The sequence below is a fragment of the Ambystoma mexicanum genome, chromosome 9 (assembly GCF_040938575.1).
Source record: "Ambystoma mexicanum isolate Mex_15411 chromosome 9, UKY_AmexF1_1, whole genome shotgun sequence".
In the NCBI taxonomy this organism is placed as follows: Eukaryota; Metazoa; Chordata; class Amphibia; order Caudata; family Ambystomatidae; genus Ambystoma; species Ambystoma mexicanum.
This window is the reverse complement of record NC_090931.1, coordinates 133,409,801-133,426,970: the sequence shown is the minus strand read 5'-3', so window position 1 is coordinate 133,426,970 and position 17,170 is coordinate 133,409,801. Positions and strand designations below refer to the sequence as shown.

Here is a 17,170-nt window from a genome sequence, read left to right as displayed (position 1 = left end):
TTCTCATCCTACTTGATCTCTCCTCTGCCTTCGACACGGTCAACCATACCATCCTGCTCAACCGTCTCTGGGATAACTTAGGTCAGCCAGGCCAGAGCTTGATCGGTGATGCCCCTTTTCTCTCTGATGACCCTCCCAGGTCCAACTTCGGTCCTTCCTTTCATCTATCTTCCTTTCCACATGTGGTGTTCACTAGGGGTCTAACCTCTCACCCTGGCTTTTCAACCAATACCTTGCAACTCTCACCCGCTGTATTGCCATTTACTGCTCAAACTTCCAGTGCTACGCAGACAACACTCCACTCATTTTCAGGCTGCCCTCGGCCACCTCCTCCTCTCCCATCACTGATTGCCTAACTGCCATTCTTGGCGTGCCGCCAATGATCTTTGACTTCATGCCAGCAAGAAGGAGATCCTCCTCATTGGCACACCATCACCTTCCTTTCCCCTCACTCTCTGGTCGGCCTCCCTTGGCCCGCCTCCTATCCCCACCTGCAAGGCCAAGAACATTGGTGTCACCTTTGATTCCACACTCCTTCTCCGCCCACATCCCTGATGTATCAAAGTCAAACTTCCTACTGCACCTCTTGAGAAATATTCTTCCTTTCCTCTCATTCCCCCAGAAGCTCACTGTCTCGCAAGCTCTGGTTAAGTTGGACTATTGCAACAGCCTCTTAATCTACCTGCCTCTACTCTCCGCCCTTTACAACTTATCCAGAACAGGACTGCAAGACTTGTCCTTGGCCTCAAGCCCTGGGATCGTATCTCTCCAGCTCTGAAATCTCTCCATTGGCTCCCAATGGATGCAAGGATTAAATTCAAAACCATCTGCATTGTCCAGAAGGCTTTCTGGGGCCTGGGTCCAACATACCTTCAGCTATCCCTCTGCAAATACCTCCCATCTCAAGCACTCCGCTCCTCTACCTCTCCCTCAGGGTCAGTCGTTTCTCAAAGAAACGAGCTGGGGGTAGATCTGTCTTCGGCTGGGGCCTCCCTCTGGAACAGCCTCCCTGAAACTCTAAAACTTGAGAACCGGTTCCAGAAGCACCTCAAAACCTTCCTCTTTGCTTCTGCCTTCTCCTCTCCTCTGTTGATTCTACTCTCCCTCGGCACCATGCACCTGGCCACCCGCTGTCCTCCGGGCCCAGGTACCTGCTCATCTTGCCACCCTCACGCACTGCCTGCGGGCCACCCCTTGCACTGGGGTCTGTATCTGTACCCATACAGCTCTCCCTTTCTTCCTGCACTTTCAGACTTACCCGGTCTGCTGCCATAAACCCAGCACTTGCTGGCTGCACTCCCATTGTTGCCTTTTGTTTTTTCCTTCTCGCTCCGCACTCTCCTTTTGTGCCCCCTTCCATGCACTTCTCCCCTTCCCCCCTCTACCCTGCACTTGCGCGTTCTCAATGTCACTGGGCCAAGTAAGATCGTTGTTTTGTTCTCCCCTGTTCCCCTTGCCTTGTCGTGCTCTGAAACACTTGTGTATGAGCGTGATAGAAATAAAATATATCCATGTAAGAAGGACCTTGTTTCACGATTTCTTCTGATAGCCCAGATGACACGTATTTCGTTAAGCAAACCACTTGCCCATCTTCAAAGAAATCCTAGATTTAAACAATTTAAGCTTTCCTTTCTCCATTACCGTTCTGGAGTGCCTGAATTGGTTATTGTTATAAAGATCAGCTGCACTTTGGCTATTACTTGCAATGTATTCTGGGCAAGCGCTCTACAGTATAACTTCCTGTTTCGGCCCAGTTTTACTACTTGGCTGAGACTGGAAGTGCTGTAGTGTTAACCGGCTATTGGTTCCGGAAGGTCTTAAACCCATTTGAAATGGGGAAGCCCGTTGTCATCTTAGGAATTGTATTTAAAGGCATGTTAGTTTTGCTGGACACTGGAATGGTCTCATTTAGGCTCTTGTAGTTTATTTTACGGACACTTAAATTAGCTGTGCTAAGCTCAGTTTTTTTCTGCTCCACTACTTTACAGAATGTCTGGTAGAACCACCTAAACGGTATCATTAACAATGTCCTTAAAGTAAGGCGTCATTATTTAGGAGTCGTTTATTGCAGCCACACTGCACAAAAATCTGACTTTTTCTCCGAAGGGTGGGTGTAAATATCAGCAACTGTGAATTGCACTAATGAATGATTCTCCATGTCAAAGTTCACTGGATCATGATTTTTATTTAAAATCTGTTCAGATGGGTGCAGCCTTGCGCTACAAGCATGGAGGGCTGAAGAGTCAATATTGCATGCTTATTCCGACTGGTTGAAGTGATTTCTATTGCTTGTCCTAGATTTGCATGTGTCTTCTAGCTCTCTTTTTGACCATGTGTGGTTTTTTTCTTTTTTTTTTTTGGTTTGGTCCCCCACATCCTGCACCTCCGCTTTTCTGCCTGTGATCAGGATTCAGTGCGCCTGCTTGCGGTCGAAGCCTGCGTTAGCATTGCTCAGCTACTGCCAGAAGAAGATTTGGAGGCATTGGTTATGCCCACTCTCCGGCAAGCAACGGAAGACAAATCATGGCGGGTTCGTTACATGGTAGCAGATAAGTTTTCTGAGGTGAGACATTTAAGTTCAGATCGATTTAATGGGGTGTAGTAAGCCTAGTTGTGATAACATTGTCGATCACCCTATTGGCTTTTTCCTTTTTTTTGGGCAATTAATTGTACTTCCATGAAAAAATACAAGCTTCTTATTTTTTAGCTTCAAAAAGCAGTGGGTCCAGAAATCACAAAAAACGATCTAGTACCAGCATTTCAGAATCTCTTGAAAGATTGTGAAGCAGAGGTTCGAGCAGCTGGTGCACATAAGGTTAAAGGTCAGTACATGCATGTTGATATTTAGTAACTTCAATTTCTGAAACTTTGACTGTAAGCATGTCTTGCATTTAAATTCCACTACTGAGCTGTTTTGCAGTGTGCCAATAATGCTCAATGGCTTTGTTTTTAGTACGGTGTGTCTTACATCCTTCATACCCCCTCATCAGTGGAGAATCAAGTTGTGAGCCATTTTTATGGTTGCAGTTTCCATTGTTTTAATCGTGTCCATTTAATCGCTGATGGTGGTACAATTTTCTTTCATCCGCATGCACGGAATCATCGTAGCCCCCTGTTCAGTGGCACAGAGCTGCAACAGGGCTTCCCTAATCCTTTTCTGGCTTACGCAATGGTAGTAAAAGCAGAGCAGTCGAGAACCACGGGGTGATGGTAGGTACAATTTTAAATCCTGTGGACCTTCTTGCAATTTACATGCATATGTACTCCCACTGGGATACTTTAACCCTCACCCACTTGGAATTTCCTAACCTGCACTTTAGTGGTTGGTGACCTTGGTTAGGACACCATGGAAAAGGGTCACTAAGCATCCCATGAAGATTAAATAAAGTGTGGTCCCTTCGTCAGAGATATTAGGACTTCAGCCCCACAAGCCTGTTACTGGCTGATCCAATCCAGTTGCATGTCACTAATTCATTGACGTTTCAGTTCGCCCCCTCCCGCAAACCACCCACTACTACCCGTAGGATTTACCTAGATTGGTTTACTTGAATCCATGCAGGCGAGGGACTTATGTAAAAATGCCATAACAAATGCAGCGCAAAGTCCTTCAGTGCCGTGGTCTATGGCAGCATTCGTGTATGCAGAAGACTTCTCTCCGTTCCCGGCCCCTAAATTCGCTCTGTGCCACGTTTGTTTACAGTGATGCTGTTGGTTTGCGCACTTATGTCACCTAGATCATTGACCCTTGTTCACCTTTTAAAAATGAAGTCTAATTGTCTTGGCAAACTGAATCGCAGGTAATTGTCATAGTGTAAAGGAGATTGGGCTGCACATGGCAGTTGTACTACTAGACCTCGGTATGATGCTGTGTCTGTAATGGACGTTGCACAGGTACTTCAAAGAGGAGTCAGAACGTCGTAGGGTACGATTGCATTAGATATCACTTCAGTTAAAATCTTAGTCACTTGCTGCACGAGAGGGACCCACCAACAACCTTGTTAGCTCAAAGCTGAGCCTCAAAAGACACTTTCATTCAAGCACTCCCGCCACATTCTCTGATCTACACATGCACGCAACATTCATAGGTATTCTACCTTCCCTCAACCTGGCAGCAGGACAAGCACCGAACAGCAAGCACACCCTGAATTCCACCATGAGATGTTTTTGTAGCCTATATGCTTTACTGGCGGCTAGTTCAGGGTGGCTAGCCAATCTGCTCCTTCAGTACTGGTTTGGAACTGCCAGTATACGCCAGCTTTCGGACGGATGCTCCCCAATGCGCTAGGTACCCCACCAGTCGGCTCAGCCTCCCTCCCCTCAACAAACTACCACCCTTCAATCTTTGCATATACCACCACCCACCTAAAGGGACGAGACCTCTCTAGTCTCGCCTCGTACTCCACACAAGGTCTGCTGTAAAGCTCCCTATATTTGATCCTCGTGAAGAACCTTTACGTTCTATGCCTCACTGAAATCTGCTGACACTCAGCGCTCCAAATAAACATTTCAGCAAAGGGGTAGTTTACTTTCTATTTTAAGTAGTTGGAGTACGTTTTTGTTTTTTGTTGGGGGTAAACCTCACCCCGAAGTAAAATCATTTTTAAAGGCATTTTCCCGCACTAATGTGGAGTGCTTACTGTTATGATCCACGTAAATTCACGGACTCTGGGATGAGGGACCAAACGCCACAATTACGTTATACGTGGATTAATGTGTTTTGTACATGGTGTGCATTCAGGAAAGGTGTCGGTACGTCTCCTGCAGTATTGGGCCGGGCAATCACGTGTTCTTGCTCAGAAAATACTGACCAGTTGAGGAACTTGTCACAGGTGTGTTCTTGTAGGGACCACGAATGATGGCATGTTGTGGCAAAGCAGTCCTAGTGTTCTTATAGGGACAATACGGCCATTATTCCTCTGTGCTATATACCGTCCAACTAAAAGGGAAGGATCTTTCTTGTGCATTTTAATCGCGTTTAGTTACTTGTTTGTGTTTGCTCTTGTTTTCCCATGCTGACGTTTCCTGGTGTGGAAAATGTTGTGCTGTATCAATGACCCAAAATACCAGGTTATGTGTAACTGCTTAAATCGCCACTTAGTAATAGAATGACACACCTACTCGCCATTTAGTTAAGTAAATGACATATATTTGCATATCAAATGGGTTATTGCAAGGTTTGAGGGCCTGATTGCCAGAACGTATTTAATGGGATTGTGCCATTTTAAAAAAAGGCTTCTTTGAATCCAGCCCACAATCCGATGCACATGTTTGGCGCTGAATGGTGGCATTAATGAAAATTATGAAACTAGCAGGAATGCCTAGACCTTTCGGATCTAGTATCCCGATGCATTAGATTCCTGTCCAACGAGGAAGTACCCGCCAGGCAGTTATTGAAACAATTCTTTGATCACCTTAATCCATAACAGGTTGGTATCTTTGAATTTCAAACCTTCAGGGTATCTTTGCAAAATGCGCCCCGAGAATGACTAACGTCTTTCTCGTCTATTGCCATGTCCAGTCCACCTGGTAGATCTACCTGCCCAATTCGGTGTTGCTTCATCTGGCTGTTATTCTTGGCTATATGAATGTTTGTTTCTTGGCTAATAGTTCTGCAACCCTAACAAGGACGTATTTGTCAGTCATTGCTGGTATCCTTGCCATCCCAGCACCTGGGCCACACCATTAATTATTGGTTCACTAACCTGCTGTTGTATGGAATGGTTACAATGCCAGCTTCACAAAAATGATCACCCTCGTACCCAATCCCCCATTCAGTTAACTTCCTTAAATACAGTTAGGAAAGATTTCTCGTTACTGCACCTTTCCTTCTATATTAATGGGCCCCCAAACTTTTTGCTTTTATTTTTTATCCTGACCTGTACTTTTTACAGTGCAGCTCCACTACAGTATGTTGCTCATCTGTTATGGGGAAACTGACATGTCCTCAGGTTGTCCGTATTGGGAAACATTGTTTCCTTTAATTTAGTTAGCAAATTACTAAAAGTGATAACTATCACTCACTTGTAACTTTTATCATTGTACAATGCAGTATAATGGGATACGCTTTTGTTTTTGCCCTAGACTCAGACTCGGAGGATATTATTTGGCTAATTTAGGTGTGCTAAATGAACAAACGGATGGGAGCACAGCAGTGACGTTTTACTTTATTTTTTTTTTGTGTGTGCTTTTCCTTTTAGCCTTGCCGCGTTTGGTTACTGTGGCTAGTGGCCAAAAAGGGCCATGCTACAGGGTTTTTCGCTTGCCGTTTGCCCATCTTGTTTGTGAGGCTAGGAAAATCCTTATATGGACTTCCGGTGCCCAGGAAAATGTTAAAGGTATTTGTACCGCGCACCGTCACCAACGAGTTGGTCCCCAGGCGCTCTGGCAGATCTGCAAATGAGAAGGTGGGATGGTTAGTAGGTGAAGCGGGAATAGGATAGTGAGAGGAGTGATGGTCTGTTGGCAGCTACAACTCAGTATACACTGGGTACTGAGCTTCAGTGCGAGTATTGGATCGATGTCAGTCCTCGTGTGCTGGTGGTGTTGTGGTGTTGCGAAGTGCGTGCGGATTGTAGTGCGAGAGATGGTTGTGAGGTTTTTGAGTCGGCCAAGTCTGCAGAAATGTTTTTGTTAGTTGGTTGTGTGAAGGTTAACAGAAGTTCAGAAGTCTGTCCGAGTGTGGCGCTCGCCAATCCTCCCAGTCTCATCAGGGTGAGCAAAAGGGGTTACGCCTGGCAGGGTTTGGTTTGTGTGGGGCGCTCCCTGTGCTGTTCTAATGCGCTCTGCAAGTGTTAATTGCTCCTCACCGTTCTATTCTAGCGAGCTCTGTAGGTGTTCTAATGCTGGTGGATTGATTAATGTGGGTTGGGTGTCTATTCTCCTTGGGTGCGGGGGCTGGTGTAGTGGACTCTTCAGACAAACTTGTATCTAAATGCGTGTGCTGGTCTGGATATGGTCCGTATGGGCGTGCGATTGGATGAGTCACTTGAGGGCTTTCGTCTGGGTATGTGATCAGTCTCTGAAGACTTCGTTTTGTGGCATTTTCCATGTTATCTTATGGTCTGTCGAGTGGTCGGTTCTTTGGGTTGAGAGTCCAATTTGAGAGTGGCCAAGGTTGCAGTTATTTTCATCGTTGTTTTAATGGCTGGGCATTCTAGTGCGTCGCTGTTGTGGTTACGCTGTGAAGAGCCATGATTTGAGGAGTTTCCTGAATGGTAGGTGGTTGTGTTCCGTATATTCTTGGGTCCTTCCAGGTTTTAGGTGCCTGGTGGAAAAAGGGATCCTCCGAGTTTTTTTCTGGTGTAGGGTTTTGGTTCCATGCGTATGTCGGTGCTTGATCTTAGTGTTCTTGTCGGTTGATGTAGGCGTAGTTTGTTGCTTAGGAATTCTGCGCCTTGTTTGTGTATTGCTCTGTGCGTGATGCACATGGACTTGAACTTTATTCGCTGTTTTAGTGGTAGCCAGTGTAGTATTTTTAGCGCGGGTGTGATGTGTTCTCTTCTGGGTAGCTTGAGGAGTCTGGCTGCTGCATATGTGTTGCAGTTTTTTTTTAGAAGTCGTTCGGGCATGCCCAGGTATAGGCTATTGGCGTAGTCTACTCTGGACATGATCAGAGCGATGATGGTAAGTGTTTGGTTGGCGAATGACAGGAATGGTAGAATCCTTTTTGCTGCTCGCAGGAGGAAGCAACATTTCTTGAGTAGCAATTTTACTTGTGGCTCTAGAGTGAGGTTGTCAGAACCCCTAGGTTTTTTAGTTGATTATGGTTCTGGTGTGGTGCCGAGCTCTCTTGGCCAGGGGATGTAGTTGTCTCCTCCCTTTTTTGAAACGATCATTATCGTTGCCTGGGTTGATTTTGAGATGGTTGAGGTTCATCCAGTTGAATGTCACGAAGGCAATTCTCTAGTGTATTTTCTTCTCGGGTGTCTTGTATGTTGAAGATTATTTGAGTATTGTCGGCGTAGTTGTAGCATGTGAGGCCGTGTTATTTGAGTTTGATTAATAGGTACATGTAGATGTTGAATAGAAGTGGGGAGAAGGATGATCCTTGTGTTACTCCGTACGTGGAGTCTCTAGGTTTGGATTTAAAAGGTTTCATTCATACGGTCTCTGTTCTGTTTGTTAGGAAGGATTTGATCCATAGTAGGGCAGTGTCTGTTATCCCTAGTCCTTCTAATCTCTTTGAGGATGGCGTGGGTGACCGTGTCGAAAGCTGCAGACAGATCAAGGAGAATCAGGGCGGTACTGTTGTCTGAGTCTGCGTTAGTTTTTAGGTCGTCCCATATTGAGAGGAGAGCGGATTCTGTTCCTCTCATTGGTCTGAAACCAACTTGTGCCTGGTCTAGTAGGCAGTGCTCTAATTCTTGGGTTATTTCGTAGATGTAAGTTTCTAGCAGTTTGGCTATGTAGGGTATGTTGGAGATGGGTCTGTAGTTGGATAAGTCCTCTAAGTTTCCTGTTGCCGCTTTGAATAGCGGCTTGATGTAAGCTGATTTGAAGGCCTGTGGTACTGACCTGTTGAGATTGAGAGGTTGAGGAGGTTCCTGTGGTATTCCATGGGGGTTCCTTGTTTGAGAATTGTTTTGTATATGTCCGTGGGGCAAGGGTCTTCAGGAGAGCCTGATTTGTTGCTTTGGTTTATCAATTTGACGAAAACCTCAACTGATGTTTCTGGGAAGTTTCGTAGCTTGTTTGCGTGTTCCTTGTCGGTGGGGTTTGAGCTGCGATCGCTTGGTCTGTTTTGTATGGTGTGTTGGATGGAGGTTATTTTGTTTTTGAAGTGTTCCCCGAGGTCATCGCACAGTTTCATCGATGGAATTGGCGTGTTGCAGCCTGGTGGGTTTTTTATTTCGTTTATGATTTTGAATAGTTATTTTTGGGCGTTTGGTGCTCTGAAGATTCGGTTGTCGTAATGTTTCCTCTTCGCTTTTTGCATTTCCTTTTTTATATGAGCGGATCTGTTGTAGGAATTTCAATTTGTTTGCGGTGGTGATGTTGGTCCTCCATTCAGATTCTAGTTTTCGGTTTTCTTTTCATGGCGTTGAGTAGTGGGGTGAACCATTTGGTTGTTTTCTTATGTGATGAAGTGCTTTTCTTTGGCGATGTCGTCTAGGGTTGTTGCGATCCAGGTATGGAGTAGGGCAACTTTTTTGTCTAGGTCTGCTTCTTCCTGGGTTGATGCTTGTGGTTTGCTGAGTTCTAGGAGCTTGGTTAGGTTGGAGTTTTTTATGGTTCTCCAATTTCTTTTCATCATGATGGGTCGTTTTGCTTGCTTTTTTGGAGCGGCCGTTGTGATTATGAATGGAATGATGAGGTGGTCGCTCCTGAGTATTTGAATTGGGGGTGCCGTGGTGATGAGATCCTTGTTGGCGAAGATTGCGTGAAGTGTGTGCCCTGCTGAGTGGGTTGCTCCTTTGACTAGTTGTTGTAGGTTCATGGCTGCTAGTTGGGCGGTTAAGGATTTTTGTGTGGTTGTGGTTTCTTCATTGAACCAGATGTGTTGATCTCCAAGGATGATCAGATGATTGTACTTGATGGCTAGGATGGTGATTGCTTCCGTGAATGCGTCTATGAAAGTCTCATCGTAGGTTGGCGGTCTGTATATCAGTATGATTTTCAGGTTAGTTTTAGTGTTTACTGAAAGTCGTAGTATTAAGGATTCGCATTTATCGATGTTTAGTGGATCTTCCATTTTGATGGCCAGTTGTTCCTTGTGGATGATCGCTAGTCCCCCCCCCCTTTTGGATTTCCTGTTTGCTTGGATGCATTTGAAGTCTTCAGGCAGTTGTTGAGGGTGATCTTGTAGTTGTCGTCTAGCCATGTTTCGGTTACAAATGGGATGTCTATGCCTCCTTTTGATAGGTCGTATAAGTGTTTGGGCCTTGACTTGCGTTTATTAGGTTACAGTGAATTCGGTGGGGATGGGGTGGGGGGGGGGGGGGCGGGTTAGGGTGTTCTGCTGGAATGGGACTTAATTGGGTTAGGTTGTGGTGGGTTTCCGGGATTGATGGAGTACTGAACTAAGCGAAGTTAGATTATTTGAGAGGCCTAACCATGCAATCTAAACATCATACAATGCAATTTGGAGACGGAACCCCTGGGCCTGTATAGGTCTATACAGAGGAGGAGGAGGAGGGGGGGGGGGGGAGGGGGTTCTGTGCCTAGTTAGATTGGTAGTGTTAAAATGATTAGGTTTGTGGGTGAGGGATAGGGATGCAGAGGGGGGTAATCCCCTTCTTTGTTTTGGGTTTGGTAAGTGGCTCGGAATCTAGGGTAGTGTAGTTGCTCTACTCCTGACCCAGGCCACTCCTACCTTACTGGTCCCAGACACCGGCTGACACTTGTTGGAGCCGCCTCTGGCCTTAGGGCTGCACGTGCAGGAGGGCTGCCCTGGGAGAGTCAGTTATGACCTAGATGGGGGACCAATCTGGGAGCGGGGCGGGCTTAGAGGGAAACACAGAAGCGAACTGGGGAGCGGGGCTGATTGGGCTGCACACGGGCCTGAGGGGGTCGGGGGGGGGGGGGGGGCTCTGAGCTGGTTCACACACTCACTGGCAGGCTTCCTGGCAAAGTTGCACGAAATATGCAGCTACAGTCAGTATGCAGCAGAAGCTTTTGGCGGGCTAGGTGAAGGCTAGGTTTTTGCTGGCAGGATGTGGGCTGGGACTGTCCGGTCCCAATTGACAGACTGGTTGTGTGTCTGGGTGTTATGCATGAGTGTTCCCACCACATGTGGTCCTGATTGGACCACTGCTGGCTGGGGGGGTGGGGGGGGGGCTAGCTCTGCTATTGACTAGTGGGAGTTTCTGTGCTTACCTGGATTTTGGGATAAGAGGCCCCGGTTTGGACGGTTTATCTGAAGTCCAACTAAGCCCAGCTTACTAAAACAGCACAACACTCCACTCTTAGTATAAGGTTGTACCACATGAGTTCAGGGTAGCATAGACAGGAGGCTGTAGGAAAGTGCATTGAACTTGTAGTACAACAAGGATACAATAGAAACCCTGACAACCAGGAGCATTATAAAAATAAAGGTTTATTATAAATACACATACAGGCCAAGTTAGGTCTAGTGTTTTTTTTATTTCTTATTTTATAAACACACCCCACTATGCTTGCATGCACACAGGCCAAAGCATATAACCTTATTTGAATACTCTAGGGAAGTCGCACCAATAATTACTTTTAGATAACATACAGTAATTCAAGTATAGTAGACCCTAACCGTTGTACTGTGACACTCGGCAAGAAATCGCATAGTAAGTCAACTGGACAGTATACTTTTGTGAATAATGACATTTATTCGAGGAACAGTATCCACCTATAACATTTGGGATAAATCGGTTATGCTCTAGGTAAGTAAACCCTTTTGTGTAATATACCATTACAGCTACTTTACAGTTCAGTGACACACTAAGACGAGCAAGAACTCAGATTGGCACACAGCTAACCCAAGGTATGTGAAACCGCTATACTTTCGTAAGGTGCTACCAGCAACCTAAAAGGAAAGTATAATCTAAGCAGTCTTATTCTGTGCAGGCTAATAGTAAGACCCAATTGTGGACCCACGTACAATTATCCTAACAGGAATAATGGTGAAACCAACGGCATTACTTTTGGAAAGAGGGAAACCCAAATCGCTGAGTAACTTAACCTTCAGTCTACTTTCAGTTAGAATGGTGACAGTTTCTAAGGAAGGCAAGACTTGGAGCTTACAAGGCACGCAGCTTATTCAAGGTAAGTTACTCCTATATATTTTTAGAATGGCAGAACATAGCTAAGGTAAGTAATAACTTTTTGTAATTTCACTCAGCTTAAAGTTACCAACTAAATCTGTTACATGTAAGTACACATTTTACTTTAAAAAGCAGACACCTTAAATTATCCAGCCCTTCACAATTCTAGTACAGGACTTCTCTGAGGCAGCCAGCAGTAGGCAGGGTGAGATGGCTCATTTGGAGGTAAAGTCAGAGTTCTAGAGGAAGACTGGGCGAACAAGTAATTAGTTCACTTTAAAAGTTAGTTGAGGGTCCAGGGGCTTCACAGAAAACACCCTAGGAGGATTCCAGCAGTGGGCCTAGGTGAACTGGATGGGTGGTCTCTCCAGCACAGCAGCACCCGAAGAATACACAAGAATCACAGGTAAGTAAATATCCACGCCAGCACAGTACCTTGGAGTTCCAGCAAGAAAACCTCAGGAGCTGCAGCCAAAAACCCAGTTATTGAATTCCTTTACCAAGAAGATTGAAAACGGGACCCTGGAAGGACTTTTGCAGCAGGAATCACGGGGAAGGCTCTAATCAAGATGTCCTTCACATGGACTACTCGGCAGATAAGGCGATGCCATAGGAGGGACTTTAGGATCTGCAGCCAAAAACACAGGCAGTATGGATTTGGCACCCCTTCAGGAGCACAGAAGACATATTGCCAGTCGAATTTTCATTTGCCAGGTCCAGCACTCTGGTAAGGGGACATTTGGGACTTGAATCATGCCTCTGGAGATTCAGCAGGATTCCCATGAAGTTTCTGCGAGACTTGGAATTCAGAAGACTGCAACGCAGAATGGCTCGAAGTTGCAGGGTATTGCAGCCCCGCAAGGTCGCAGCACGACGTGGGATTGCTCAAAATGCATGTCTCGAGTCTAGTGGGTTTCACCAGGCTCCGGGTCGGGGGGGGGGGGGGGTCAGTCCCCAGGTCGATTGGCAGGAAGGCCTAGCGAAGGCTCCGGTTACACTGCAGGCTCTCCAGTGCTGGAAATGTTCTCCGTTGCGGTTTCTTAATATTCGGTTTTGGTTCAAGTGGTCTACAACCCCTTTAGCTTTCGGGATCAGACTTTTATGCAGGTACCCAGCCAATCAAACAGCCATGCAACAGCCGCCCAGTTTGAACTGGAAGAAGGGCTGCAGAGTTTGGACTCCTCCCTTCCTGACTTCAGACACTCTGGAGAGAACCTGCGAATCAAGGACTGAGGCTGATGGCAGGAAAAGCGATCTCAGACCACCTTCCATTGACCAGGCCTCCTTCCATGGACCTGCCAAGTCCTGTGAAGAATCGGGAGTATGGCGGTTGTTAGTATTCCTTACCTGCCACTAAACTCCCTTTAAATGTTTTGCTAGATTTTCTTTACAATACTTGGTTTTGCCATTGCTTGCACAATGTTAGGCAAGAATTGATGTAACCCTGTGGGAGACTAGACACTTATCCTCTTGGTATTAGGTAACCCACCTTTTGGTATAGGCCTCTAGTACACAAGTTGGTAGTGACCGAGCAGCCAGGCCTATCTCAAGAGGGGTAAATGTGAGCTGTAGAGCTGTTGCAATGACATTGCAAATTACACTTAGACTCAAGGTTTCAGTTATAAATATTAAGTTTTTAAATGAGCATTCTTTAAAAAGGGCAATATATTTAGCAATGAAATACTTTAAAATACTTTACCAGAATCAACACAACGCTAGTAGATACTATTTAGAGATGCTTTTTACACACTTCCTACACCCTGAGGTGACTTCACTAACTAGAACAGTAATGGCATTTATATATCACTAGTAACTTTGTAGATTCTGAGGTTGGTAGAAAGGAAAGGTTTTCAGAGCATGTGAGCACGCCGGTTTTCTAACGAATACTAGATAAAAACTTTTCCCAGCAATACTAGTTTAAAAGCAATGCATCACCTCTGAGGGACAGTAAATATGTCAAGTGGACTACGGCCAGAGTCAATTGGATCGGTCTATGAAGCTGAGGCACTTCTTAAATAACAGTCTTCCACAAAGTTAGTTTTGTTGGCACACTGTAGGGTCACAAGCTGTTACACTTGTGAAGGGTAGAGCTGAAATCAACTGTAGCAAAGTAGCTACTGCAAGTCTGAACTGAGAAGAGCAAAGCTGAAGTCACTGTGGTAAGTACCCCAACTCAGAACAGTACCTTAGGTTAGATGAAGTGGTACAGCTGGCTGCTGTCTAGTTGCAGGTCCTGGGTTTCTGGGCCTCAGTCGTGGGGACAAGAGGGAGGACGTCTGGAGGACTCCTGGAGTAGCAGTTCGGAGGCAGCTACAGCTCTTTTCAGATCAGCAGCACTCTGCAGTTTCAGCGCTTGGTAAACAGTACCACTGCGGATCTTGGACACCGGTTCGGGCTCCCTTGAGTCCCGCACACTGGTGCGGGACTCGCGTTCTGGTCGTCCTGCTTTGGGAGGGTCCTGAGGAGACTCCTGGAGCTTCTGGCCGACTTAGACGTTGCACTCGACTACAGATTTCTCGACCCTTGGCACTCAGTTCATGCAGCAGCAAGAAGTCCAGCCAGTCGGGGGAAAATGGTCCAGTGGAGTTCGTCTCTGGGTGTGCTGCTATGCTGAAACTAATCGAAAAGAGAAGCAACAGAAGGGACAACATCTTCCCTTGGGTTAGATGGTCCCACTAACGCAAGGGAAGTAGTCATCCCTTCTGGAGCTTCTATTGTCAATTAGTTTCAGCACAGCAGCAAGGGTCCCGGAGGATGCAGCAAGCTTCTTTCACGGTTTCTTCGTCTGGTGTGCTTCCTAGTGGTCGACTCTGTCGCTAGTCCAAAACCCTCGCCTTTTAAGCAGTTTTATCCCAGCCTAGCTGTCACTCAAACAGCAGGGTATTTAACCCTTATGAGAAAGACAAGGGAGTTTCAGGCACCTCCCTCACTTTCTGCCCTTCCGGACACATTGGAGCCAGAGGCGGGTTTCAGAACTGAAGACCGCCAAAGGCAAAACGAACAAAGGGTGCAAACTTTGTTTGGCATGCAGATTAAAAGCCAAGAAAGTCCTCACAAACAGAAAATGGTGTTAAAAGAACGGGCCATTTTGACAAAATGGTCACCCAGGGGTGCTATACTGCAGCGGAGGATTCAGCCTGCGGTGGAAAAGCACAATGGTAGGAACATTAAACCACTGCCACCAGCCATTTAAAGTAGTGAGGGTAACATAAAAAATGTTGAGTAGTTAGGATAAGGGGATATTAAGTAACCCCCCAGCACTCTACATACAATGGTGTGTGCTGGACCTACAAAGAGAAAAGGTAAGGAAAGTCAATTTCACTTTACTTTTACTTTTCTTGGGGAACAGTAGTTCTCCCAAGAAAAGCTATTTAAACCTCATGAGAAATCTAAAGGATTTCTGACACTGCACTGATGGTGCTGTGCGTCATCATACAAAACGTAGATTCCTATGGAGTTTCAGACTCCAAAGACAGAAAACTGATTAGCCAAATCAGATCAAAATACATGAGTGAGAAAAGGAGCTTGCTCTCTCCAGGGTTAAAATTAAAAAGTCCTAAATTCCAGCAAAAGAGCTGGGGGTCTCTACGGTTGAAGGGAATTGGTACAGATGAGAATTCTCCCTAACATTCGGAAGACCGTGTACCGCGCAATGGCTAGAGGTCCCAGCGTATTGGGTATTACAGACCTGCAAGCTCACGGCACAGCTCAAAATGTAGGTCGTCTTGCGTCTAGTGGGTCTCAACAAGCTCTGGGTTGGGGTTGTCAGTTTTGGGATTCCCAGGTCGATTGGAAGGAAGGGCTATAGCAGGCTCCAATTACACAGCAGGCTCTCCGGTCGCTGGAAATAGTCTCAGCTGATTTTCCTTCGTCATCCTCATCAGTCAGTGGTCAACTACCTCTTCAGCTTCCAGGATCAACTCTTAGGCAGAAACCTAGCCAATCAAACAGTCTTGCAACATTCAACCTTGGAGGATTGGGGCGTGGGGGATATTCTGACTTCCAGCCTGAGCGATTCCAGCACAAAGGGCTGCTGAGTTTTGGATTCACTCGCTTCCTGCCTTTACAGACACACTGGAGCTTGGGCTCCCGCCGAAGTTAAAAATCACACACGAATTTCCCGCCCTGGATGTCGGGGAATTAACCAGAAGGGATAAGGAACACTAAAATGGTGAAAAAACAAGACTGGGGCCATTTTGGTAAAAAGAGCACCCATGGGTGCCTTTTCAGGGCTGTGCACACAGCCTGTGGTGAAGGTGCACCAAATTAATAAAAGGTATCACTGCCACCAACCATTGAAGGTACTTTTTTCCTTGTAACATAGTTGTTAGTTTCTCCCCAGCACTCCACATAAGGTGAGGTGTGCTGGTTTCACCAAATAACATGTAAATCGGAATCAAAGAGCCGTTCTACCCTTGAACTGTAGTACTCTGGGTTAACCAGAGAAAGTTAAAAGCGGAGCCCATAGGGCAACCCAGCAACAATAGGCACTTACTGCCAAAAAATTGTCGGAGGGTATCTTTTAAAAGGCACTAGGGAAGAGCCTTAAAAATGACACCCATAAAGAGTAAAAGATTCTGTTATGTTAAAGGTATTTGTACCATGCACCGTCACCAGTGGAATTAGTCCTCAGGCGCTCAGTGTGAGAAAAGGTTCCCAATCGGAGGTATAAGGAAAAATAAACCACCAGTAGAATAGGTTATGGTGTTGACACAGGTCAGGAAGAATTTAATTCCTATGAAAATCTTACCTAACTGGGAAACCCTGACATCTGGTTGAAAGGCCCTTGCTGTCCCTGCTCATTGCCCCTCCCCCACTTCCTACAACACTGGCTGCCGAATTCCCAAGATTTTTGATGCCCAAACCCTTTAGGCCATTTGCATATGTTTGGCAAAGGCCACTACACTGCAGTATCGGCATGCCATTAAATCTCAAATTGGGCTGTGGAACAGTCTATAGGAAACCTTAGGTCTTTAGCTGAGTTTGAGAGAAGGTTACAATAAGGAATTTTCTATTTTGACCATCATGCTGGTGGGGTTATTTACCCACTCCTCCAAAAAGGATTGGGTTATTGGCTACAGAATTGTGCCACAGTTCGCAGATTTGCCCATCCCACCCTCCTTTCAAACCTCTATGCTGCCCACACACTAGTTTTGAGTATTAATGGTAATTCTTTACTTTCCAGAGTTTTGTGAAAACCTGCCTGCTGATGGACGGGAGACAATAATTATGAACCATATCCTCCCCTATGTGAAGGTAAGGTGATACTCCTCACTTTGTGTAGACATTTACATCTTTAACAGAACATTAAACTGTTGCTGTGGATTTAAATCTTGTCTAGGGAAATATTATTCGAGTGATATGCACGTCCTGGAACTTTCCAAAATTTATAGGGTTCATCGGTTTATTCAAATACTACAAGAACCAGTTTTGCC

The 17,170-nt window shown here is 45.8% G+C and overlaps 1 protein-coding gene across 1 annotated transcript in view; it reads left to right on the top strand.

The window, feature by feature from the left end:
• PPP2R1B (protein phosphatase 2 scaffold subunit Abeta) overlaps positions 1 to 17,170 on the top strand; it is a 165,338-nt gene that overhangs the window by 82,032 nt on the left and 66,136 nt on the right. Inside the window, exons 6-8 of the mRNA XM_069614304.1 lie at positions 2,408 to 2,563; positions 2,708 to 2,822; positions 16,921 to 16,991. Of these exons, the coding sequence (XP_069470405.1) occupies positions 2,408 to 2,563; positions 2,708 to 2,822; positions 16,921 to 16,991 (342 nt within the window). The remainder of the gene's footprint in view (positions 1 to 2,407; positions 2,564 to 2,707; positions 2,823 to 16,920; positions 16,992 to 17,170) is intronic.